The sequence below is a fragment of the Mirounga angustirostris genome, unplaced genomic scaffold (genome assembly GCF_029215605.1).
Source record: "Mirounga angustirostris isolate CCGP_5_RB_7025 unplaced genomic scaffold, mMirAng1.0.hap1 SCAF_2, whole genome shotgun sequence".
NCBI classification, from domain to species: Eukaryota; Metazoa; Chordata; class Mammalia; order Carnivora; family Phocidae; genus Mirounga; species Mirounga angustirostris.
In genome coordinates this window covers 147,518,053-147,545,791 of record NW_026991710.1, presented here as the reverse complement: position 1 = coordinate 147,545,791, position 27,739 = coordinate 147,518,053, and the positions used below count along the sequence as shown (strand labels likewise).

At 42.0% G+C, this 27,739-nt stretch overlaps 1 protein-coding gene and 1 long non-coding RNA gene across 4 annotated transcripts in view; one reads left to right on the top strand and one right to left on the bottom strand.

Annotated features, from left to right (window-relative positions):
• Positions 1 to 4,034, bottom strand: part of GALNT7 (polypeptide N-acetylgalactosaminyltransferase 7) — a 142,373-nt gene extending 138,339 nt beyond the window's left edge. Inside the window, exon 1 of one of the 3 annotated variants that reach the window (XM_045879558.3) lies at positions 3,268 to 4,034. In XM_045879558.3, coding sequence (XP_045735514.3) covers positions 3,268 to 3,393 — 126 coding nt within the window. In that variant the 5' untranslated portion in view covers positions 3,394 to 4,034. The remainder of the gene's footprint in view (positions 1 to 3,267) is intronic. The other 2 variants (XM_054508686.2, XM_064585304.1) reach the window with 2 other exon arrangements.
• LOC135363674 (uncharacterized) lies at positions 2,138 to 26,835 on the top strand. Its single transcript, XR_010409639.1, has 3 exons — positions 2,138 to 2,223; positions 23,691 to 23,984; positions 24,759 to 26,835. It is a non-coding gene; the product is annotated as an uncharacterized LOC135363674 (long non-coding RNA).
• Positions 26,836 to 27,739: the final 904 nt, after the last annotated feature.

Genomic DNA, 27,739 nt, shown 5'->3' with positions numbered 1-27,739 from the left:
GAGGAGTGCCTTCCTCCCACATCCAGGTCAACAACTATCTGTATTCAAATCTTCAAATTTCAACTAAGTCATTTCTTCAGGTAAGACTTTTATGACCAGGGGCACCTGGGTGGCTCAGTCATTAAGCGGCTCAGGTCATGATCCCAGGGTCCTGGGACAGAGCCCCGCCATCGGGCTCCCTGCTCTGCGGGAAGCCTGCTTCTCCCTCTCCCACTCGCCCTGCTTGTGTTCCCTCTCTCACTGTGTCTCTGTCAAATAAATAAATAAAATCTTTAAAAAGAAAAAAAGACGTTTATGACCAAATTCCTGTTCTCTTATCCCCTAAGGCTTTTCTTCACAGCATGGAGCATAGTTTCTATTTGCAGATTTGTGGAGTTTTGATTAAAGTGGGGTGTTTTCCCACAAAGCTGTAAGATCCAGGGTTAGTGGTAAGGAGCATTTCCTCGATAACTAGCATTAGTACATAGTAGGCACTCAAAAATGTTTGTTGAATAAATCACATCATCTACAACAGAGTACAATTTGAACAGTAAGATCATCTTGCACATCATTTACCTCAGAAAAAACAGCAAAAGGCCCTGAATGAGGAAGGAGATAAGAAATGTGTTTCTCATCTTGACCATGGGTAATGTGTTTTGTAATAGTGACCTCCACAGCTGGGCAGATATAAAGAAGTCGTCCCGGCTTAAAAAAAAACAAAAAAACAAAAAACCAGGTTGCTACAGACTTTACTGCCTGGAACACTGAAAGGACAAGACGAGCAGTGGCACAGGCTGGGGCCACAAGTACAAGCTTGCCAAAGCTGAGGCAGAACCTTTATTTGGTTGGTTGTTCTAGCCTATTTCAAGCCACTAACAGGCATTTATAGGGATCCAAAAAAAAAAGCCCAAAGGTGGATCAACATTAAAGAGGCAGGTGCCTCACAGCGGGGAGAGGTGTCTGCAACCATAAATCGAAGGAAAAGAACTAGAAGGCAGAAGGGAAACTCGGGAGTCAGAATCTGCGGGTTGGTCAGAACCTTCTCTAAAGGAAATGTTCTTCTAGTGCCAGATCTCAGAAGTTCTTAGGATAGTTTTTAATAAAAGGAGGCAAAAGTCCCTTGTTTATGGTCGTAATTATTCATAAGTTATGCCTTAAATTGCTTAGGTAACATTTACGTAAAGTTAATAAAAGGTTTTGGTTTTCCTGATCCATAAGCATTCTTTGCAGTGTTAATCATATTTAAAAGTCTTAAAAAGCTAGCTTCTGTCTTTGGCAAATGACAGAAATTACAGTGGACCCAGTGACAAACTATCAAATAAGTTGGACCAAAAAAATCAAGATATCACCACCTGCCATTGAATGACTAGCCTTGTGGCTGGGTACTTATTACATATCCACTTTAGTAAAGTATTTCAAGAGATGGGTATCGGTGTGGATGTTCTACGACCTCTTTAATAAAACACTTGTCATGGGAACTACAGGACATTCCGAACATGGCTAGTTTCGTCAGACTTTCCTCAGTTTCTCTCCCAGAAAATGGGGTTCTAACATTTCTAGCTTTCTGTGAAAGGCCATTTAATGACTTAAAACACTCTCGATTGCAATATTCAGTTATCCCTTGTCAATCATTCTGAAAGCAAAAAACCATAAAGAGGTCACCAAGAGCGCAAGAGTTCTGAGAGGCTTAAAACCACAAACACACTTAAAGGAAAACTTGGTACTTTTTATTATCAGTGACTTAGATGACTTAGATGGGAGCCCACCCCAGATGTTACAAAGAGATTCCACTTGGGTCAAGACTTCAAACACTAAAACTTAAGAGTAAATCTAATTTCACCATATAGACAGAAACGGATAAGGAAAGCTCTTCCTAGGATTCTTCTTAAAAGGAAGGCTTCCCATTCAACTTTCTGATGCTAAGTTAATGCTAAGGAAAGTTAATAAAGGAGATCACACAGACGCGATGTACACAGTATTTGCCAAAGGCACTTTACTGCAGAGCCTAACTCCACCCAAGGCCCCCCGGCCGCTCAGTGGCCCTGAACCCTTGGCGCCCTCCCTCACCCCCAAGGGCAGCGGGCCCGGCGGGCTATCCCGGGCTCCGCGATGAGGAAGGAGGCGGCTCCTTTTCGGGGAGCGGATCCGGCTGGGGCGGGGCGGGGGGGGAGAAGCCGGTATGCAGCCAACCAACTGGGTCAGCGAAGCCGCAGGCGCCGCGGCCCCTTCCCGGCGCGGCTCACGGTAAGTAACGTTCCGAGGCGCCTGACTAAACCCTCAAAAGCAACGGAGTGTCCAAGCTAACACTCGCGCCTCCGGCGGCAGACAAATGCGTCCCAGCGGAGCGGCCGGGCTGGGCGAGCACGCAGCCAAAGCCGAGCGGCGGGGCGCCGGCACAAGTTAGTTTCCCGGCCCGAGCAGCCCTGCCACAGCCCGGGAAGAGGAACCAGCCCCACGTCCCCCGGACAGAGCCGCCCGGAGCCGACGGGCGGGCGGGCGGGCGACGCTTCCCCGGCGCGGTGTGGACTGCGGTGGAGGGGCCCGCGAGCCGGGCGGGGTCGCCCCTCAGCCACCTCGGGCCAACCGCCCCTCCCTCACCGGGGAAGCGAAGAGGAAGGGCCGGTCCGGGGTGAGGCCTCGGCCTCCCATCGCACCCCGTCTCGCGGCCACCGGAGTTGGGGGGGGGAGGCGGCGCTCTCCGTACGAGCCGGAGGCGGGGCGCCATCTCCCTCCCACCCCCCGCACGCAGGCGGGCCGGGGGAGCCCGGGGCTGCGAGCATCCCTGGACGGGCGGTGGCGGGAGGGAAGGCTGCACCGAGGGGCCTGGTCCCGAGCGGCGGTGATCGCAGCGGCAGCATCTCGCCTCCTTCAGGCCTGCACGCGCCACAGGCCGCAGCCTGGACCAACCCCGCGTCCCCCGGCCGCGACCGCGGCGGTCCCCGCACGGAGGAGTCGGGGGGCTGGGCGGCCGCGGCCCCCGCTCTCCTCCCGCTCTCCTCCCGCTCCGCCCCGCAGTGCCGGCGTGGAGCACCGCCGCCGCCGGCGGAGCCCGGGGCGGGGGAGCGCGGGAGGAAGGGGCGGCGAGGGGGCGGGCCGGTGGCTGGTAGCGGCGACCGGGTGCTCGGGGCTCGGCGCCCCCCGATCGGCCCGCGCTGCGCCAGCACCACCTGCGGAGCTGCGGCTCAACGCCGCGCCCCGACCCCGCCGCCCTGCTCCCGCCACGCGCGCGCGCGCAAACAAAACAAGTTGCAGGTCGCCGCCGCCGGAGGGGGCGGGCGGGTCACTCACCCTCATCCTGCTCAGCGGGCTTGGGTCGTCCGGCCGCGGGGACAGGGAAGACCAGAGGACTACTAGCCCCAGGAAGCTTCCCACCACCAGTAAACTGCGTAAGATGAACCCAATCTTCAGCCTCATCTTCCTCCGGCGGCGAGAGACACAGAGCCCGGCGCAGCCGCCGCCACAGCTCTCCCCTCCCTCCTTCCCCCTCCTCCGGCTCTCCACCTCCTCCCTCCCCCACCCCTACCGCTTCGGCTGCCGCCCTCTCCGCAGCCTGCCCTTTCCAGCTCCAGATCCGGAACTCCCCTTGGCTCTACCTTCCCCCGGGCTCTTCCCTCCGCCCCCTCCCCGCGGCTCGCCGGCTCGGACTGCGCTCCGCCGCCGCGCCGCGTCCCCCCCGCCCCCGCCGGCCTCCGCAGCGCTCCAACCGACCCGTGTGCCTCGCTCTTCTGAGCTTCCTTTCTGTGTACCTACCCCCCTTCCCGGCACGCAGTCCCCTTCTCTCACCGCTGTGCCCAAGAACCCTCTTCGCAATTCCCTGTTACCTTGTAACTAACTTACACTTGCCCCAGCTCTGGTCCTTAGCCTTTGCCCCACTGCTCAGCTCTGAAAGCTTCCAGATTCCCAAACTTTTGTTTTAATTATGGGCCATAACTCTGTCCTTAACGCCCGTGCCCTCCAGGATTCCCCACGGCCCGCCGCCCCCCTCCCCGCGGACCTGGAGCGGCTGCTGGCTGCCCTTCCCTTTCTTACACCCACTACCCGGAGCCCCCAGCCGCAAGGCTTGCAGGAAGCCAACCAGGAAGTCAGGGCTACCGCCGCCGCTGCAGCAGCTCCACGTGGCTGATTTATAGCTGGGAGGATTTTTTTTCTTATTGATTGTTCTTGCTTTTTCACACGGCTCCTTAAGGAGGTGGATTTGTAACTGAAAGGCCCAGGTGTGATGTGCACATATCCCTGGACTGGAGGGGTTCACTTGGAAAGCCAATACTCACTTTCTCTTGAGATAATTAGAAGAACGCCAGTCTCGTGCTAATAATACCCACCTTGCTCACGGGCTGTTTCTATTTGGAGGACCGAGGATTTGGGGTTTTTTAAACAATGCTCTACCTTCATTGCCACCCTGAGACCTGATTTTTTACCACTTGATGGAGGTTCCTTGATTTCTGTTTTTCAACCCTTTTCTGTCTGTGAGACCTAAATTATACAGGAAAGGATATCGACAAATGTGTAGCCAAATGCCTCACTCTCAGGGAATAATTTTACCTCCATATCTCCCAATAAAGATGCCAATCACTTTATTGCCAAGTGTACGTGATTATGTTATCAGTGTAGCATATCTTAAACTGCCTAATTTAAGTTAAACAGAATGTTTAATATCTTATGCTAATATTTAGGATGGTGAAAGTTGATCCTTTTTCCTAATGTCTCATATCTAAAAGGACTTTAAGAAAAGTAAAACCTGGTTATTTAAATTTTTAAAATGAAATAGAGAATTTGAATCATCCAGATAAAGAATTGTACCAAACTAATTCATGTACTTTATAATTTGGGTTACATTACCCGGTATTTTGGGGAATTCTGTAGATGCCATAATTTCAGAATTTCCACAAAATATTCAGAGTGATATCCTTGTGAACAACATAGGGAATGTAAAGTGGATGACAATATAGTTAGGTATATTCTTGTTTGGCTGAATAATTGTACACAGTTGCAATATAAGCCTAATATATAGAGCAACTGGAGGAGGGGTATCAGGTGTTGAACACAGATCACTGTCTGACTCAGCATTTTTATCAGCCAGTTAAGAACCAGTTGTTTTTAGTACAAGATGAGGGAGATTTTGCTGAAGACTTTTTTGGTGGAAAAGACCTGAATATTTGATTAAGAATGAACCTACTGGGTACTATAGAAAGCTAATGCCTCACTGCTGGGTCAATTCAGGTGGATGTTGGGACCCAGAAATTGCCTGTTAATAAGTACCCCAGGTGATTCTGATCCAGATAAGCTGTGCACCACCTTTGGGAGAAACAGTAGAAGGGAAGGGGTGCTTGGGGAAAGATTTATTTAGATATTCTTGGGAGGCAGGAATAGGATCATTTGTGGACCCAACCTGAGCTGCTCACAAGGGAGGAGGACACCTTTGCAAAGTAGACAGCTCCCTAGACGAAGACTGGGCTTAGAACAGGTGACCTTCAAGGAATCTTATTCTGATCATATGAGGGAATAATTCCATTTGAAATCAGCAGCTGAAGTTAAACCTCTCATTTGTGCTCTCGCTTTCACAGAGGAGACCGTTTTTTATTATTAAGAAAATAGGAAGCTTCATTTTTCCTATTAGGAGTATAGTTGCACAGGTATGCAAATTGTAAGTGCTGCTTATTACTAAAGTAATGGGAATGATTCTTGGGCAGAAATAGGATTCAGAGATCCCGCCATCCCCCTTTAGTTTTGCATATAGAGAACTTAAAATTTGTGTGAAAGGATACAAAGTTAGAAATTGACAGAAGGGTATATAGTTGTAAAAGCCCATGTTTCTCTGAGCCCTCACAACGTTAAAAAGAAACTAAAAGTATACCTTAAAATATATGCCCGTTGCAATATTTGCTGGGAGGCAGCCTCTGTAGAGTTGACACAACTCTGTGTAGAAAATGAGCTACATGCAAAGCTTACATCAAGGTTAGTCACTTAACCGCTCTGAACTCTTATCTGCCGAATAGCGAAAAAGATACAAAATGTAAAGATAGGGTGGTAGAACAAGTCTCAGTTGTGTATGGGCATATATATATATATATATATATATATATATATATATATATTTTTTTTTTTTTTTTTAAGGATTTTATTTATTTGACAGAGAGAGACACAGCGAGAGAGGGAACACAAGTAGGGGGAGTGGGAGAGGGAGAAGCAGGCTTGCCGCGGAGCAGGGAGCCCCATGTGGGGCTTGATCCCAGGACCCTGGGATCATGACCTGAGCCGAAGGCAGACGCTTAACGACTGAGCCACCCAGGTGCCCCCATATTTTTTTTTTTAACAGATGCTACAGTTATTGTACGACAGGGATTTTTGTGCTGGAATACTTCTAGTTTGTCTAATCCTGGGTTCACTGAGAAAGAGGGTAGAGACTAGAACTGCATTGGATGGCCAAGGGAGCACTGCCCTCTGTCACATATGGGGTCAGTGTGGTGGACCAAGACATGGTGCCTTTGGCTAGGAGGCCAGCAGAGGGCTCAGAAGCAAGGTAATGGGGCAGAAGAGAAATTTTGTGAATGCCTAGTGTGTGCAAGATGCTTCACGTTTGTTACTTCATTTAATCTTGACACAATCTGAGTGAGGTTGGTATTACTAGTGTTCTCAAACGGGGATTCAAAGCAGATCTTTCTAACCTCGAATTCTTGCCACTACATGCATGCTCCTCACCAAGCTGTGCTAGCTTTCTGGGCCTAGAATATAAATAAGTGTTCTCAGACAGGATGCAAAAGGTCAGGGCCTAAAGATTTGCTAGGTTTTTAATTCTTCCTGGTGCCTGCTCTTTTAAAGGAGAACCCACCAAAAGGAACTGTGTCCATGCTTGGGTTGCAGTTTAAAGGTGTAGTGCACTGGGGCTCTCACCACTCCTTTCTGTTATGCTGCAACCAAGCTGAACCCAAGTCTCTAAGTGTATCTTGAACTCCCTTGCCTTCAGGCCTTTGTAAGGAGAGTAAAGCCTGAAATGACGCCTTAACAAAAAGCTTTTCCACACTCCTGCCCACATCCCTCCCCACGCCCCATGTCCCTCCCTAACCAATATCCTGGGATAGGTACCCTCCTAGGTGCTGCCACTGCACCCCACACTTTTCCTTCTCTATTAATTACCACTACATTGTAATTGCTTAATTTCTTTTTTCCACTCCCAGATAAAGAGGTAGAGGAGGGTGGAGTTGGTCTGTCTAGTTCATCATTATATTCCTGTGTCTAGTGTGTAGCAAAGTTTCAGTGATTTTTTTTTTTTCGATGAAATACTGAATGAATAATTGGATGGAGACGGTAAAGTGAAGACGAAAGGTAGACTAGACGAGGGGTCAGAGCTATGTCAACTGCTCTTCTTCCTTACCTGGAGGTTCTCCTTCCAGGATAAAACTTTAGAGGTTTTATCTAATTAGAAGAGTGATTATTTTGCATGTTGTCATCAACAGCAGCAGCTGGTAGACTATTGTTTCCCCTTTACTCCGCATCTTACTAGGGCAACTCAGGACAAAAGGAAAGTGATAGTTTAATTTGAGATTTTTGTATCTACTGAGAATCCACTCCCCTGCCCCCAAAAAAGAAAGAAACTAAATTTTCTTGAAATGGGAACATGTAGCCATGGGCAATTACTATCTGCAACCAAATTTCAATTTTAACTATGTCTGACTGCCAAGAACTCAGATTAAATTAGAATCAGTGACCTATAAATTACTGGGTAAATCTCATATTACCTGTTCTGTAAACATCTAATCACCTCTTTTCAAAGAAGAACACCAACGATAGTACTTTTAAGTCAAAAATGTATTTTATCTTTTAGGAAAGAATTACTACTTAGATATTTAAAAGTGTTGATAGTTTAATTTTGTTAAGAATATATTAATTTGTGCAGTGTTTTTTAGTTATCTCTTACTGCATAACAAACCACCCCCAAATTTAGCACTTTAAAACAACAAACTTCTTTCACACAGTTTCTGAGGGTCAGGAATCAGGAGTGGTTTAGTTGGGTGGTTCTGGCTCAAGGTCTCTCATGAGGTTGTTGTCAGGCCATGAGCTGGGGCCACATTCATCTCATGGTTCAACTGGACTTAGAGAATCTGCTTCCAAGTTCACTCACAAAGCCAACAGGCAGGCCTCACTTCGTCACGGGCTGTTGGTGGGAAACTTTAGTTGCTTGTCACAAGGGCCTCTCCACAGGGCTACTTATGACATGGCAGCTGGCTTCTTCCTCCTGAGTAAAAGATCTGAGGGCAAGAGAAAGAGAGCTCAAAATGGAAGCCATAGTTTGGTACAGTGTGGGAGCGGACTAGACAAGGGTGTAGGTACTAAGAGGTGGGGGACTTTGGAGGCTTAAAAACAACACTGGGAATCAAGTATCTGGGTCAGAATACTAGTATTTTCATTTACTGTTTGTGTTAACTCAGTTATGTAGTATTCATTATCATATGCTTAAATCTTTCAGAAAGAATCCAGACCTTAGATAATTACTTATTTCTGATTATCTTACAAAGAAATACTCTGTGTACTGTCTTCAACTATAAAATAAAGGAGTTAGACCAACTGATCTCAATTCCTTTCAATACTGAAATTCTAAGACTATCCTGTGATGTTGATGTATGGTTGGCACTTTTAAATTTAAACTCTCACATAGAATACAGCAAAGTAAAATTCTGCCTTTATACTTTTTTTCCTGACATGGATTACTGTTTCTATCTTAAGCTTAAGAGATGGATAATTCCTAAGTTGTGCTCATCTGGAATAAAAGACTGTTGTCACTAGGGCTTCCATTTGCTGAGGTTAATGGTCTCCTACAGTGTTTTGAAGGCAAAAATGCTTATGTAAAACCCTCTTAGATTTAACACTGTAGAGCACTACCTCCTCATAATTCAGCACTGTTTTTGGATTCCCATAATTCAGAAGTAGTCTTCTGATTTTAACCGTTTATTGAAGAGGTGATTGAAGCAAATTTTCTCTCTCACCACTCTTGCGTGGAACCTGTTCGACAGCGTCCCACTGCTTTTGGTATTAAACCGAAATTTCTCAATTTATTACAAAGACCTTTGTGAGCTTGCCTCTGCTTACCTCCACAGCCTCACAGCTGGTCAGTGACCTCTTTTCCAACTCAAACTACAGCTACATTGATCTTCTCTCCATTTCTGGAACAGGCCAAGGTCTGTCACTTCTAGGCCTTCATGCATGTTATTCCCTTACCTGGGACACTGTTTCAGCACCAACTCCCTTCTACCAAACTCCTGATCATCCTTCAATTCAATTTATACATCAGTTCTTTCAGAGAACTCTTGAATGTTCTCTTCAGACCCTACCCTTGACGAGGGTAGGAGCCTCTGCTTCATGCTCTCAGAGCACCCCGTGCACTCTCCATCGTAGCACATAGAGCTCTGCCTTGTAATTGCTTCTTCAATGGCCCATCACCCCCATTAGGCCGAATTTCTTAAGGGTAAGGGCCATGTTCTTGTCATTTGTGATTGTATTCCTAGATGTCCGTCATGCCTGGCACGCAGGAGATGGTCAGTATTTGAGAGCAAATGAGTGAAAGGAGATTTCACATACTCACTGCATCCTATGTTCACTCTGTGTTTTAAGCATAGAGAAGTTTGGAAGCATTGTATACTAAAAGATATATTGCATGCATGTACACAAAGAGAAAATATACCTGTTCATTGTTCGGTTGTTAGAAAAGGACGGAAGAAAAGATAAAATTTCCAGGCCTCAGCAAGATGCAGGGAGGTGCAGTGGGGAAATGTAAGGTCTGGAATTAATTACTGGATATGGAGTCTTGTCCAGCCTCTCATTCCTGGATCATTTACGGTGATGTCTCTGGATAATCTCTCTGTAGGCTGTACCTCGGTTTCTTTTTGTATGTGTGCAACTCTGCTTATCTCCTCCAGGAAGTCTGAAAAGGCTTCTAGATGTAGTCCATCACTAAAAATAATCTAATCTTACTTATAACTAATTTAAAAATATGTCAGGTGGTTCTGTCACTAAAAAAAAATCTTAAGAACCAAAACTCCCTTCTTGCTATACACTGCCCCCACTCAATCTCAGCAATGAAATTCTTTACCTCAGTTTTCCCTCATCTTTATGAGCTTCAGTGTCTTTCTACAGCTTAATAATGTGTATAGAATTTTCCATTTTCTTCCCCCATGCTTTAATAAGTTCTAATTAACAGATCTTAAGAGGGGATAATAGCTAAATGTTTTGCATAAGTATTTTAGAGTTGAGTGGCTTTGCCCTTTTTTAGGACCTGGGATAGGAGGGTACACTGTTCTACATTTTTATCTGACCAAAATGAGTACTTTAATTCCTAGATAATAAACTGATTGCTGTTTGAAACTACCTATCTGCTCACTGATGCAGAGGTTTATATGCACAAACTGTAATAGGACTTATCGTAATACCTTGACAAATTTCAGTTTTAAAGACTTTTCATGTCATTTAACCACACTGCTGAGAACTTGAGTCTTTCTTCAGTGGATTTCATATTTTAATTTCATGAAATTTTAGCACTTGAAGGGAAATTAGAGTCTAGCCAAATCTCTCGGTTTACATATGACAGGTGGGGTTCTCTGTCCCTCTTCTGACATGGTTTCTTTTCATTCCACCCCTGTTGCCATCAAAGTGATGTTCTGAGAGATTATCAGTGTGACAAAAACAGAGGCTAGTTTGTCTTGAAGATGTCAGAGTCCCACATGAAAGAAGGTGAGATTCTGGGCGATGTATTTTGCTGAGTCCTCTGGCCTGACGGTGATAGGTGTAGCTAGATAAACAGGATCTCTAGAAGGATGTGAAGATGTATAGAACAGGAGGAAGGGACATTTTGGTGCTTGTCCAAGGCAAACTACAGTCTAAAAGGCACATGACAGGAACCACAAAGAATTTCTTTGCACCATTTTCTGAATGTTTTTTGGATTAATTATAAGTGGGTTATTTTTAGTAATGGACTGTGCCTCGAAGCTGTTTCAGACATTTCAAAGGAGATAAACCAAGTTGCATGTAAATAAAGAAACTGAGGTATAGATTCCTGAGACCCATGCAGGAAGATTATCCTAAATGATCCAGGAATTAGGGGCTGGGCAAGGAGTAATTCCAAACATTCTGTGTCCCCACTGGGCCATACTGCATCTTGCTGAGGCCTGGAAACTTTCTCTTTCTTTCAGGTATTTTCTAACAACTGAGCAATGAACAGGTACATTTTCTCTTTATTTGAACGTGTGGTCCTACATAAAGTGACTGTTTGGAGAACCACACCAGGGAGATGTGAGCCAAGAGTGCTGATCTTCAGAAAAGCTCAAAATACTGTCACTTAGATAAATGTACCTTTTGGCATATTGCAAGGAGTTTTGAAATTTGAATTCTAATTAAATTTCTTTTTGGAGAATGGTCTTTGAGGACTTGGTCTCATAGGATGTCATCTATTTCTCAAACTGTGTAAAATGATTTTTAAGAAATTGAATCACTTTCTGTGATCTTTTATTGTATATTTATAGCTATTTCTACTCAACTTTTTTTGAGCATGTATCATGCGAGGCGTTGTTCCAGATGATGGGATATAGCAGTAAACTAAAAGAATGGAGATCTCTGTTCTCGTGGAATCAGACAATAAACAAGATATGTAAATTATTATCTATTATTACCAAATAAACTGGGATATCGCTTATGGGCCAAGCATTGGTCTAAGAGTTCACAAGCTTAACTCATTTATTTAGATAGCATAGCAGAAGATGAATGCTAGGGAGAAAAATAAAGCAGGGAAGTGGGATTTGGAATGCTGGATGGGAGTGAGGGAAGGTTTCAATTTTCAGTAGTCTGAGAAGGTCTCATTGAGAGGACAATACTGGAACAAGACCTAAAGGGATGAAGGAACAAGCCAAATGGATATCTGAGGGAGATGGCTCCAGGCCTAAAGAGCAGCAAGTACAAAGGCCCCTAGGCAAGAACATTCCTGCTTGGTTTAGGAAAAGCAAGGACAAAAGCAGAGTTCTGGCTGAGAAAGTAAGAGGAGAATATTAGGACACAGCAGTGACTGTGACTTCAATTTAGAGTGAGATGGGAAGCCATTGACTTGCAGAGGGGTGGAAAGATAGAAATTGTATCTAAATAGGATCACAGCCTCTGGCTTCTGGATTTAACATGGAAAGGAACAAAGATAAAAGCAAGGACCAGCGAGGAGGCTATTTTTCAATAATCCGGATGGGAGATCATGGTAGCATGGACTAGGATTAGGACAGAGGAAGTGGTTAAAATAGGTCAGAATATGGATATATTTTGATTATTCTTCAACTCTTATGGTTCTAAATTATCGAACTTGTTGTTTTGCTTCCAGACTCTCCGTAAGTAGTTAAATTAATAGTCTGTAAAACAAACTCTTTAAATGCTCTGGCAGCACATATTATTTTAAGAAGCCTTGTAAGCAATTACTCGGCAATTTTTCTAGATTTTCATATATACAGTATATTTTCAAATGGAACAACTTCTACTTGGAAATAAAATCTCCCATGCAACAATGGCAGTTTAGATGCCAGGATCAACTGATCTGATGAAAACAACTGAAAAAATGCCGGGTAATATATTTTTTAAATCTTTCTAAATGCATCCATGGGTAACAAGAAAATAAAGAACACTAAGATCAAAGATGGAGTAGAGAGGGTCAGTTAAACACCAACGCTGGCTTTTTGCCTTAAGGGCTTTGTCCAAACCCCAGGTACCTGAGTATCATTTATATTCTGAGTTCAAGGATTTAGGAACAGAAAACAAATTCAGGATCCACCCAAAATGGAAAGTCTAATAGTACCTCAAAAACTAGGGTCCCCAGGGGCACCTGGGTGGCTCAGTCGGTTAAGCATCAGGCTTTGGCTAGGGTCATGATCTCAGGGTCCTGGGATTGAGTGCCATATCAGGCTCTCCACTTAGCGGTGACTCTGCTTCTCCCTCTCCCTCTGTGATCTCTCTCGCTTTCACTCTCTCTCTCAAATAAATAAATCTTTAAAAAAAAAACTAGAATCCCCAAAGAGTTTCATCCCCAAGGTGAGAGAGAACTAAAATTAACCCATTCCCCTCACTCCCTGAAAAGAAACCTTCCTCTGCGCATACCCCACACCATCTATCTAAGAAATTAGTCATTATAAATTGTCCATCACGCTGGTTTGCAGCCAGAATCCACACCACCTGGATGGCTAGAAAACCCTCAAACCAAGAACTTAGTTTAAAGTGGTCCCAGACCAATCATGTCACAAGGCATCTGAAAAGCAAATACACTCCTTTTTGGTTTTGTTTTTGTTTTTTTTTTAAGATTTATTTATTTGAGAGAGAGAGCATGAGCAGGGCAGGGGCAGAGGGAGAGGAAGAAGCAGACTCCCCGCTGAGCAGGGAGCCCAATATGGGGCTCAATCCCAGGACCCTGAGATCATGACTTGAGTCAAAGGCAGGTGCTTAACTGAGCCACCCAGGTGCCCCATTTTTTTTTTAACAACTTTTTGAAAGAACCCTCTTTACCTCATGCTTTGAAAAACGTTCTGTTCCTGTGGCCCCTAAGAAAATGAGTTGCTCACAGTTGAAAATCACTGAACACCCAAGGCCCTGTGAGGGCCGTTTAGCAGAAACAATATACTGCAAAATACACTGTTAAAAGTGATAGCAGTTGGAATTATTGGACACTATAAAATAATCATATGCAATATATTTCAGAAATGAAAAGAGCTCTGAAAATATGAGTAAAATTGAGAAGAGATCTAATTTCCAGAAACAAAAAATATAAATAAAAATTTTAAGTTAATGGATGAATTAACAGCACATTAGAATTGTTATTGACATTTTCTCATCCTTTGGTTTCTGGGCTCTTGGTTCTTTTTCCATCTTTCAGCCACTCATTCTCAGTCTTGGTCACTAATTCTATAATCTAAATTAAAGGCTAACATCATTTATCTTTTATAAAAAAATTTTTTTTAAAGATTTTGTATCTATTTGTTAGAGAGCATGAGCAGGGGGGAGGGGCAGAGGGAGAGGGAGAAGCAGACTCCCCACTGAGCAGGGAGCCTGATGCGGGGGCTCGATCACATCATGACCTGAGCTGAAGACAGACACTTAACTGACTGAACCACCCAGGTACCCCAGCAGCATTATTTAGAACACAGTTCTAGTTCGTTTTCTTTTCCTCAGTTTTTAATATTTGCCTAGATTGACCCATTCACAAGGTTTCACCTATGTTAATAATTGTCACTCCCAAACTTTTAGAACAGACTTGTTTTCTGAGCATTAGACCACAGGACACTTCCTACTTGGAACTTCCAAGTCAGCATTTCCAGAGTGTAATTCATGTCTTAGTGGGCAAAATCATTCACAGCAATCTACTCTTCCTGCTTTGGATTTGAGAAGTGGCGGTAAGTGAAATCAAGTACATTCACAACCAGTTGACCACTAGACAAATGACTTCACCTGGGATTAAATAACTGAAAAAATCAAGATAAGGCCCATAGAAAAAGTGTCACAAAATGAGGGCACACAAGTTTGGAAGTTTTTAAGAAAAAATAAATAATTTTTTTAATTTCTTTTTTTTTTTAAGATTTTATTTACTTGATAGAGAGAGACACAGCGAGAGAGGGAACACAGGCAGGGGGATTGGGAGAGAGAGAAGCAGGCTTCCTGTGGAGCAGGGAGCCTGATGCTGGGCTCAATCCCAGGACCCTGGGATCATGACCTGAGCCGAAGGCAGACGCTTAAAGACTGAGCCACCCAGGGACCCCTAAATAATTTTTTTTTTTTTAAAGGAAGTTTTCAAGAGTTAGAGGAAGAACATAAATGAATTAGGGTAGGCTAATCACTATGACAAACAATTCCAATTTATTGCATGAAGCAATAAAAATGTACCTTCCTCTCTGTGGGTTGGTTAAGGGGCAGGGAAGGGACTCTGCCCCCAAGCAGGTCTCCCTTCAGGACTCATGTTCTTCCCATTCAGTGGATCTTTCATCCCCTGAGCAATCCAAGTTCTCTACTCTATTCTTTGCATTGAGCTGGCAACTTAGGGAAAAAAGAGCACATACAGGATGCCCAGGAGGTGTTTTAAGAGTCAGGTTTGGGGTGGTGAACATCCATTCTGCCCGATTTTATTGGCTAGAACTCAGCCACATGTCTATTGGTAGATGAATAGTTAAATGGTGTATTTGGTCCTTCAAACCATGTTTTAGAAAATATTTGGTAACATGGAAAAAGGGAAAAAATAGAAGGTTAAGTGGGAAAAAAAATATGATATAAAAGTAAGTGTAACTCTTGTTCCAACTCTGTTAATAAGAGAAATAATATATTTTCACTTTTAAGACTATAAGGAGGGCTCCTGGGTGGCTCATTCGTTAAGCGTCTGCCTTTGGTTCAGGTCATGATCTCAGGGTCCTGGGATCCAGCCCCACATCGGGCTCCCTGCTCAGGGGGGAGTCTGCTTCTCCCTCTCCCTCTGCCTGCCATATCCCCTGCTTGTGCTTGTTCGCTCTCGATTTCTCTCTCCCTCTGTGTCAAATAAATAAAATCTTTTAAAAAATGACTATAAGGAAATAAGTCATTAGCATTTTGATCTCTATCCAAATAGTGGGATTGTTGGGAATTTTCTCAACATTTTTCAATCTTATCTAAATTATTAATAATGAAAGTGTTACTTTTAAAAGAAACATTATCAAAAATTTTTAAAGAAAGAAAATGGTGGTGTGTCTTTAATGATTTCTATATTCCTGGAAATTACCTATCAGAGGCCTTGTACATAGTAGATACTTAATGCATATTCATTGATTGAACCAGTACAACCGAATGGAATAATTAAATGGAGAAGCCTAAGAACAAAATGTTAAGAGCAGTTATTTAAATGTGGCAACTGGTTAGCCAAATTACCACACTTTCTTTGGAAAGGATAACTTGATTTTAGTTTTATGACTTAAATCATATACTAGATGTGATACCAATAACCTGTGTTAGTGTTTCCTGAACCTTATTAAATCTTGGTACTATTTACACCATTTTTAGTCATACCTGGAGTAATACATATATTATTGCTTTAATATTTTTCATTAAAATTATATACTTTTATAAAACTAAATTTGGCTTCATACTAAGCAATACCAGTAAAATCACAGGATTGTGGTATTAATTTTTCTATGCATATTAAAATAAATACATAATTAACAAAATCAAAAATATATGGGACACTTGGCTAGCTCAGTCAGTAGAGTATGTGACTCTTGATCTCAGGGTTGTGAGTTCAAGCCCCATGTTGCGTATAGAGATTACTTAAAAATAAAATCTTTAAAAAAAAAAAATTTGTGTTCTACTTAATCATCTCTTTTACCCCCAAACATACTACCCTTTAGAAATAACTGACCTGGGCGCCTGGGTGGCTCGGTTGGTTAAGCGACTGCCTTCGGCTCAGGTCATGATCCTGGAGTCCTGGGATCGAGTCCCGCATCGGGCTCCCTGCTCGGCAGGGAGTCTGCTTCTCCCTCTGACCCTCCTCCCTCTCATGCTCTCTGTCTCTCATTCTCTCTCTCTCAAATAAATAAATAAAATCTTAAAAGAAATAACTGACCTATCAGGCGCCTGGGTGGCTCAGTTGGTTAAGCGACTGCCTTCGGCTCAGGTCATGATCCTGGAGTCCCTGGATCGTGTCCCGCATCGGGCTCCCTGCTCGGCGGGGAGTCTGCTTCTCCTCCTGACCCTCCCCCCTCTCATGTGCTTGCTCTCTCTCATTCTCTCTCTCTCAAATAAATAAAAAAATAAAAATAAAAATAACTGACCTATCATATGTTATATTTATCTATTGCATGTTTTAGTTTTAAGCTTCTTGTGTTTGGGGACCATGACTAACACAGGTTTTTCCCACCCAATAGAATATCTAGTTTTATGATTTATGATCTAGTTTTGTGACTCTGTTCATATATAGGTACCAAAAAGCGAATGTTTAATAAGTAGTATATACAACTTTTCTTTAACAATTTTTTTTTAAACAGTGAATACTCTATCTCCCCAAACCCACCCCATTTTCAATGGAAGCCCATTGATATGACATAGAATATTTCTTTTTTCTTTTTTTTTAAGATTTTATTTATTTATTTGTCAGAGAGAGAGAGAGAACACAAGCAGGGAGAGGAGGGCCAGAGGCAGAAGGAGAAGCAGGCTTCCCATGGAGCAGGGAGCCCGATGCAGGGCTCCATCCCAGGACCCTGGGATCATGAGCCGAAGGCAGATGCCTAACCAACCGAGCCACCTAGGCATCCCAACATAGAATATTTCTGTGACAAAAAAGAATAAGTTAGTTAATATATGGAATATTTTTAAGAAGTATTTATTTAAATAATCTCTACGCTCAACCTGGGGCTCACACTCATGCCCCCAAGATCAATAGTCACTCGCTCTAACAACTGAGCCAGCCAGGCACCCCCTTTATGGAACATTTTTTAAAGACCAGAATTCCTTGGTTTGCACCTAGCCAAAATGAGTAAAATAAAGATCTAAGATCTATCTACTGTTTCTTGAGATCATAATCCTATTCCCAGGGATGATAAGTAACAACAATAAGAGCCACAAAAGCTGTTCATTAATTTTTCCACTTTATATGAGGTTTCCTTCTGAATGACAAAGAAAAGACAAACTGGGAGTTTTGACACTTAAATAAAAAATACAGAGGGAGGGTGCCTGGGTGGCTCAGTCGGTTAAGCGACTGCCTTCGGCTCAGGTCATGATCCTGGAGTCCTGGGATCGAGTCCCGCATAGGGCTCCCTGCTCAGCAGGGAGTCTGCTTCTCCCTCTGACCCTCCTCCCTCTCGTGCTCTCTGTCTCTCATTCTCTCTCACAAATAAACAAATAAAATCTTTAAAAAAAAAAAAAAGAATCTTGTTTGGGCGCCTGGGTGGCTCAGTTGGTTAAGCGACTGCCTTCGGCTCAGGTCATGATCCTGGAGTCCCAGGATCGAGTCCCGCATCGGGCTCCCTGCTCGGCAGGGAGTCTGCTTCTCCCTCTGACCCTCCTCCCTCTCATGCTCTCTGTCTCTCATTCTCTCTGTCTCAAATAAATAAATAAAATCTTAAAAAAAAAAAAAAAAAAAAAAAAATACAGAGGGAATTATAGAATCTATGGGGGAAATCATTAGGATAGAGACCTGTTTGGGATGATTTATGTATTGTCCAAAAGTAAGGGTGTGGTCTCTGTTATTTCTGGTTTTGTGGTCATTATTAAGTCTTGGTTTGGGGTTTTTTTGTTTTTGTTTTTGTTTTTGAAGCCAAGTGTTAAGGGGTGGGAACAAGTCAAGATAGGGCAAAGTCAGCAAGATAATTGTTGAGATGCATAGCCAAGCAGAGTGACTTCATAGGCTACGTTAGGTAGGTTAAGGTGAAAAACCTACAATTATTTTCTTTTCCTGTGTTTTGAAAAGAAAATGAGAATCTTTAGGAAAAACCCCGTCTACAAAGACTTTGGAGGATTTTATAGAACAACAGCTGATTGATGAACATTAACATTCATTGTGAGGCACAGACTTTGGGAATAAGTGCTTTCCTGAATACTGATGGCCATAAACACACTAGCTGGGCTATTTGTTATGATTACGAATTAGACGAGATGGAGTTTCTATTATATATAACTCATTCCATCGTGTGATTTGACTGTTGGGTGTATTTTGACTACTGAGCCAAGAAATGATAATTAGAAAGGAGGACACCTAAGAAGAAATGCCAGTTCTTCTGGATTGTCTACCAGTGAGGAACTATAAATTTTTTTTTTGCCCCCTCTTGTTATCTAAAAAAAAAAAAAAAAAAAAATTTCATACATCTATAAGACAAAGGTAAAGAGCAAGAACATAGAGAGATGAAACACTCTGGATTGAGGGTCCACAGTAAATGTCCCGTGTACCCCATGTGTTACATGCTTGGACCCTAACTCCTATTCTATATAAATAGCTGCAGTGATCACATGTCCTGGTGCACCGTCCTCCCTCTCCTCTAACAGTATCTGATCTTTTCTGTTCTTACGGCATGATTTAAACAAGCTGTTTCATGTGTTACTCTGAATTGCCTCATCTTTTTTTTGAAGTTGGATGTAAATTATAAATAATAAATGATGAATTTGGCCTCCGTTTTGACTGACCTCATTAGACTTTAGATGGGAGTCATAGAGACCCACGAATGTACATTTCAGTTGTTTTGGTGCCGAGGAGTAATGGCCAGAGTTCATAAATAAAATGACAGGAATGGTTCTATCTTACACGTACCGGTCAGGAAACTGGAGGAATCCCTGGGCTGTGCATCCCCAAGAGGTGGAGCTGCAGACCTGCTGCTAACACGGAGCAGTTCCAACTGCATAACTGAGGGCAGTCCTCACACTGCTCTGTGGGAAAGACTATTGTTTGATGGTTGGTCTTTGTAGCCGCGTTGCGCCAAAGTACCTCTCCTCAATTTATCATGGTGCCAGAAACTCTTAGCTTCATAAACTGTGATGTGAGCCAACGAAATTAAGCTCTTTTACTTGCTTTGTTGGAAGAGGGGCTCCAGGGTCACAGGAGCCCTGAGAGCACATTGGGCTGGGAACAAAGATTTGATCCCATTTCTACAAACTTCCAGTCCAGGCTTCCCTCTACTTTTATCTCAAGTTGGAGACATGATTCATTTGTTCAATTTCATTAAGTAGTTGTAAACTGAACATGGGTGCTGGAGATATAATGGTGGACAGGATAGAAAAAAAATCCCCTGCTTTCCCAAAGCTTATGTGCCCAGAGGGAAGGTACACATTATATTGTATAATGTGCATTATGATAAGAAATACTTCAGATCCAGGACCTGATTCCATAGAGGCACCTACTGCCCCCTGATCTAGTGTATCCAAAAAGGCCTCCTGAAAGATGTGGTGTTTAAGAGAAGGCTGATGGACGAAGGGATGTTACCCAATAGCGGAGGTGGTGTGGGACGGAGCATGGACGGAATGCCTGAGATGAGGTAAAGAAAAATAAGTCTTGGGCGCCTGGGTGGCTCAGTTGGTTAAGCGACTGCCTTCGGCTCAGGTCATGATTCTGGAGTCCCAGGATCGAGTCCCGCATCGGGCTCCCTGCTCAGCGGGGGGTCTGCTTCTCCCTCTGACCCTCTTCCCTCTTGTGCTGTCTCTCATTCTCTCTCAAATAAATAAATAAAATCTTTAAAAAAAAAAAAAAGAAAAGAAAAGAAAAATAAGTCTTCACGGCTGGTATGAGTGTTCCAGGATGGGCAATAGCTAAACCAAACCAAGGATTCTAGAAGTAATCCTGAAGGCAATGGGAAAGAGAGGGAAACAGATTGCCTGTGAGTATGGATCGAGAGTCAAAGAGAGCCTTAGCATCATTAGCTAAATACTCCAGAATATACTTCAGCCTAGAGTCCCTGCCTCATCTTATGATAATGTGAAGAATGCACAGATATTTATTTTCCTATGGATAGGCTGGAGGAAAGAGAAGCCAGTGTTCTCCTACTGGATGCTATCCTTCAGTTTATTCAATACATGTCCATGAATAGCTGCTGTATTCAAAGGCATACACACAAGTTGTACCAGGCGCTCCTGAAGAGTCAGTGGGCAAGGGAATATGTGTCGAGTGTCTGCTCACACGTGACACTCTCAGAGTTATGGTTAGGGGAGGGCTTGTTTACAGTAATCTGATGGGAAAAGCAGAGAAACAAAATGAGATGGCCTATCTGCAAACAGACATTATATAGATGACTTAATGTTTTAATAAACAACTAAGCTGATCTCGGGATTATATCTAAGGATAAGAGAATTTTGGGGTTTTGGTTTTTAAAAAAAGATTAGCCACAAATTTCAGTTTTATGATACCAAATTACTTTTTGTTGCAAGATCTGAGTGTGAACCATATGCCAGGCATCATACCAGGGATACAAATGGAGGTCGTTGTCCTGGCCGGTGAGGAGGTTACAGAGTAATGGAAGCTATAGACAGATGAGCAAATACATTATAGTTAGATAATAACTCTTAGTAAAAAGGAGTTAAAGTAACATGGACAACTTTGTACCTATTTAATTGGTTCCTTCACACTGCAAAAATGAGAGGAATGCCTTTCCTGAATTTTTTCTATTGACACTATCTTAAATAAAATGGTTGAAATTGAACACATTCCTGCTTTCTTATAAATTTTCTAAATAGAATAAGATGTCTAATAAAATTATAAAAGTGACGAGCCATTTCCTGTTTGGGAAATTAATCTTTTGTTAATCAGAGAAGGAACAGGTAGCAAATTGCACTCTACAAATGAAATTGTTTTAGTCACAAGGAGACATTTTCAGTGTGATGAGACAGTTTCCTATCAGCACAGACTGAAGAAAATCAACCAATGGATAAAGCCCCAGAAAACTTCATAAGAATGCCCACTTTGCTTTCTTTTTAAAAAAGACTTAAATAGGGCGCCTGGGTGGCTCAGTTGGTTAAGCGACTGCCTTCGGCTCAGGTCATGATCCTGGAGTCCCTGGATTGAGTCCCGCATCGGGCTCCCTGCTCAGCAGGGAGCCTGCTTCTCCCTCTGACCCTCCCCACTCTCATGTGCTCTCTCTCATTCTCTCTCTGTCAAATAAATAAATAAAATCTTAAAAAAAAAAAAAACATTTAAAAAAGACTTAAATAACCTATTCATAGTATTAAGTGATTTTGTAGAGCTTTCTTCTTACATGCTATACACCAATTTTCATATCTCAACATGAACAGGTTTCTGGTTATATTTGAAACATGCAAAGGTATCATGTCCTACCATTCATGTATGATTTCATTGATATATTCATTCAACAAATACTGAGTGCCTAGCTGTACCAGACTGAGACACAAAGACCTGCTCTTAAGGAGTTTATAGCCTGGAAACTCTGAATGAAATGATTAATGGTTATAAAAAGCATTTTTAGCCGTTCTTCTCACTACTACCTCTAATAAAAAAATTAAGGTTACATTTTATATATATTTTCAAATCTCTTTTTTTTTTTCTATTAGAACTGTGTGAAAATGCTCTTTTTCTGGGCATTGTTTATTTAGTGTTATGCCATAAAGACTCACATCATGAATTTATCAAAGAGATTGACTCACTGCCATGATTCACCTTTGTTAATAGCTTATATTTAAAAAGGAAGGAAGGGAGAGAGGGAGGGAAGAAGGAAAGGTGCAAAAGAGAGAAAGAAACTACAGAAGAGAGAAAGGGAGAAAGAAAAAAGAAAAAAAGAAAGAAAGAAAGAAAGAAAGAAAGAAAGAAAGAAAGAAAGAAAGAAAGAAACTAATGCTAATGAGCATAACTATCCATGACGCTCTTTATGGATAATGTATAATAAGAAAAGAAAAAAATAAATAAGCAGATTTTGGGGGGAACAGCAATTTGGGAGCATAGAAAGAAGGAAAAGTGAAATATAATAAATAGAATTGTACAACAAATCAGGGTTATTAAACAAAGTTGGGAAAACAGGTGGTTAATAATCGGTCAATACAATCTAAAGAAAATCCTCAATGACATAAGCTATAGATTGAGAAGATCTTAAATCAGATGTTATCAAGAGGAAACAACTTATTGCAATTCCTTAATTCACATTAAATAATATCTCAGCCACCAATTGCCCTTGTGAAATCTACCAAGTGACTAGAACTGTCTCTTGCCTAGAAATAGGTCAATTAAATAAGTCCTTGCAAACGAATACGTGATGTCTGATTTCATGAGTCATTTAATGCTTAATAACAGAAGCAAATCAATCAAGGGGAAAAATAGTTCAAATCTGTTGAAGCTTCAGATTTTATTTGCTGCTTTACTTTTGAAATCTCAGCATTACAAATCGGAATTTTTCATTACTTTTTTTCTTTCTTCAGTCTCAAGTGCCAGTTTATTGAATTCATTGTATTGCATATGTAAATTTTAAAGTGCAAATTGTTTTACTTCATAGGCTTCTAAAAATGTTGATTGCATTGATAGAAGGTGCCATGAATAAGAATTCATACCTGTGTACAAGTAGGCATTTTTGAAAACCATATGTCATTTTAAATTTTTTTTTAAGATTTTATTTATTTATTTGACAGAGAGAGACACAGCGAGAGGGAACACAAGCAGGGGGAGGGGCAGAGGGAGAAGCAGGCTCCCCGCAGAGCAGGGAGCCCGATGAGGGACTCGATCCCGGGACTCCAGGATCATGACCTGAGCCGAAGGCAGTCGCTCAACCGACTGAGCCACCCAGGCGCCCGAAAACCGTATGTCATTTTAAATATGCATTCTCATACTTCAGGATTAGTGAGTGAAAAGAGGAACTTTACCATGTAGAGTTTCCATAAACTTGCATTTACTGATCACCGAGTTTACGCACAAGTGATTTTAATAATACCACAAACCCACTCAGTAACAGCAGCTCCAAACTAGTCCTTTGCCTTCATTTGGAACCTATCGTCCACCACCCGGTTCAGAGCTTCTTGTAGTTTTAACCAAGATTCAGTAGAGTCGGGGTGCCTGGGTGGCTCAGTTGGTTAAGCGTCTGCCTTCGGCTCAGGTCATGATCCTGGAGTCCCGGGATCGAGTCCCGCATCGGGCTCCCTGCTCCGCGGGGAGTCTGCTTTTCCCTCTGACCTTCCTCCCTCTCATGCTCTCTCTATCTCATTCTCCCTCTCAAATAAATAAATAAAATCTTAAAAAAAAAAAAGATTCAGTAGAGTCCTTTTTATTTCTACAGATTTGAAGAATAATTGTTTCAAAGCACAAAATACAAGTATAAATCGAAGGACTGAATACTGGAGTTTTGTGGGGAGTTCCATCAAAGCACGCATCCACATCCCGCAGGGAGACTAACGGCGGCGCCACACAGAGACCCCCGCGTGGTCATCAGACTCCACCCCCTTTCCTTCCCGGACGCGCAGCTTTTGCACATTTCCCAGATTCTCTTATCGGGGTCATGTGACTGAGGTCTGGCCAATGAAAACTGTGCACACCACTTGCAAGCTTGGCCCCTAAAAATCATCTTGCACAGGTCTCCAAGTTCTGTCTTGTGTTTTGAGCATCAGATGCACAGCATTCAAAGAAAGACTGAGTTTTGGGGGGGATGGAAGAGGCGCCCCGAGGGAGTATGTGGAATAGATTTTCCCCTCTTCCTCCCACTGTACTTGCACTGGATTGTGACTGGAGCAAGAAGTGAACCTACGTTGCACTAGGTCCCTGAGATATGGGGTTGTTTATCATAGCAGTTAATACAAGATATATGATACAGTTGGTAAAAGGGAGGTAGTGGGTAGGAGAATGAGAAAGCAAATATCCACGCTTTACAGTTTGCCACTATATGGTTTATTGCTGTGTGGAAATGAATAAAGCAATAGCAAAGCCACATGACGTTGAGTGCCAGACACAAACAAAAAGTTACCAAACCAATATATTAAGGTTCAAATATAGTTGAGGATCTTGCTATCATCTGTTTTTTTTTTTCTTTCATCCAAGTTCTGCATATCTGTGTCACATTTCCCCAAACATATACAGCTGCTGACTTGCCCTTGGGAACCCGTTGTTCATTTCTTCCACTCAGGACATTTCCCCCTTGATTATGTAACTTCTTCATCCTGCATTCCTTTTCCAAGTTGCTCAAATTATTTCATTTTTCATAAATTGTTGATAACCGCTTTTTTGAAATTGAATGTGCAAGGGGCGGGGGAGATAGAATTGATTATTTCAGGATAGAAATAAAAGCCAGTTTTTAAAAATCGTAATTTTTTGTTAAAAATTAACATTTCCTTCTGTGTTTTTTTCCTACCAGATATTGCAGTACATTATAATGCTATGGTATTCAAAACCGGAACGGTGATGATGCTGCAACAGACAGATCAATGGATTGAAGTCGAAGACCCAGAGGCATATTCGAGTATATATAAATGTCACTGTTCTGTAAACTCTATGTATACAAAAACATATATATGTATGTGTAGGTTTCTGAGCCTTCTGAGTGAACATCTCTTGTTCCCTATATTCCCTTTTTATTCCCTTTTCTACATATATATTTTAAAACCATAGTGCTATAACAAAGCCTCCAAAAAGGCTCCCAATGTTCCCCACCTCCCAGTTCACACCCTGGGCTCTTGGATCACTTGCTCTGGGGAAGGGGGCTGTAGCAGGAGAGGATGCTGCGAGCAGCAGCTGGAGAAGCCCACGTGACTAGGAACCGAGAACCCCAGCTGACAGCCAGCAAGTCAGTGAGGGCTGCCAAGAACATGTGAGTGAGCTGAGAAGTGGATCTTCCCGCAGCTGAGCCCTCAGAGGACTGCAGTTCAAGTGACAGCTGACCCAGAACCGCTCAATTCTGCCACTCCCAGAGTCCTAACTCTCAGAAACCCTGTGAGATAATGTGTTTGTTGGTTTTAGCTGCTCTGCTAAGTGTTGGGGTAAGTCATTACACAATAGATAATTGAAACACATGGCATATAAATAAAATCAATCAGACCAATGCGGGTCAATGATTAGTGAGTTAGATGCTTTGACAGATTTTGACACTTCTGTTTCATCTTAATTGTTTGCCTCAAAAGTAATCCCTAAGGGCAAAACATGTTAAGAGCGGTTCCCAACAGGATGTTAGAAAAATTAACAACTAGCTTTGGGAACTAAAGTGTAACCACAGCATTATTTTCCATTTTATTAAACTCATTAAATGGTATTGCCGTATATTTGTTTCTATTAAAAAACACGATATTAGACTCTGGGAGAAAACCTCTTACAAATTAGTCTGAAATTATCATTTCTTCCTAGTGATGTATAAGAATATAATAATTGCGGGCGCCTGGGTGGCTCAGATGGTTAAGCGTCTGCCTTCGGCTCAGGTCATGATCTCGGGGTCCTGGGATCAAGTCCCGCATTGGGCTCCCTGCTCCTTGGGAGCCTGCTTCTCCCTCTGCCTCTCTCTCTCTGTCTCTAATGAATAAATAAATAAAATCTTTAAAAAAAAAAAAGAATATAATAATTGCTTAGCAGAAGTTCCTAAGAGATGGACTGACTTTAACATATATTTGAGCATAATATTTTGACAAACAAGTTCCTTTGCAGTATTTGAAGATGGTTTTTTTCCTGTGCACCTCCTCCTTTATGTTACTAAGACGGTTTGCAATCTCTGTCATTATTCTTGGTAGAAGATCAAACTTCAGTAGAATACCTATGTGAATTCTAACAATTTCTGAACTAGTGAAGCCCCACAAAATGAAGATTTATCATGTGTAAGGGAACCAGAAAAGCTAAAATCCCAAGATGAGTCAAGGCAATAGTTCCAGGCAACTCGTGTCCCTGCCAGGATCCTGCCACAAGCTTTCTCCATGCTCCACTAAGGTTGGAATTCAGCTTTTGGTACTAACTTGTCTCAATCTTGGCCACAGTGGTAATTTCATTTTCCTACTTGTTTTCCCTCAACTAGAATGACTAGGGGCAATTGATTTTTCCATGTAGAAAAAGGGGCAAATTGGATCCCTACTTCACAATTAAAAAAAAAAAAAGATCTCCCCATGAATCAAGGGCTTACATACGAAAGGCAGAACTTTAAGAATTTCAAGAGCAAATGTAAAAATGATCTTTATGACCTTGGAAGAATTTCTTCATCAAAACAAAAAATTCCAAATCACAAAGGAAAAGATTAGAAAATTTACATCATGAACTGTTCTCTTCTCTCTCTTATTTACTTTTAAATATTATATTACTCACAAGAATTTTTAGGGGGACTGATATGATTTAATACGTTTCATTAGTTTTGCAATTTGGGTATAAAACTTAGTAATACAGAGTCAGATCCAAAATCAGTTTGCTCCAAGATCAATTTGCGTGTGTGTGTGTGTGTGTGTGTGTGTGAGAGAGAGAGAGAGAGATTCTTAGTTGTTATGACTGTCTTAGCCTTATTTTCCTCATTCATATTTTTCTCAATTATTTTCTGAATTTTCTTAATTATTGTTTTCTTTTTGTACCGTGGTATCTTTGTAAGTTACATCAAAACTAATAAAGTAGGGAATAAACAAATAAGTTGAACAACCATCAGATTCAATTTATGCTCCCAACAAATAAGCATTTATAACTCAAGCCTTCAAAAAATTATAACGATTTCATAATGCACAATGGATAATTTATGGAGACTTTATGGCAGCAGTGAACACAATTATGGGTAAATTGTCTGCAACAAACTAAATTCTGGAATATCTGAATTCCCTATAATCTCAGAACTGGAATACAGAAGCTATCAGTAAGAGATAATATTTTCTAGTCATCTAAAGATTATTTGTCAGGTTATCTCATTAATTTTTATCAGGTTGTGTCTTATATTGCATTTGCTAAATGGAAGAGTAACTACTCAGACTTTACCTGAGGTTCCCGTAAACCTTCTCAGAATACAAAGAAGGATAAGGGACCAGCTTTTGTTCTTCACAATTCAATTTTGTTCTAAGATGCAGAAGTTGCAAAGCTTTCATCAACAATTACTGACTACTTTCATTGTCATCCCCACGTGGGAGTTCTGAAAGACTGTTTGAAATTCGTTCGAGTAACAGAGGAGAGTGCACAGGGCAGCCTTCTGTATTAAACAAAGAATAAGAGAAAAAATTCACTTCCATCAAAGGTGCAAGCAATAGAGCATCGACACAAACAAAGCAGGTATAAGCCAGAAAGCCTACAGGAAACCATGGAAGGAAGATCAAAATCATATTCTTTAGAAGGTGAGTGGTATAAAGAAAATGCAGTGTTATTTGCAAAAGAATTTTTCTAAAAGAAAGACAA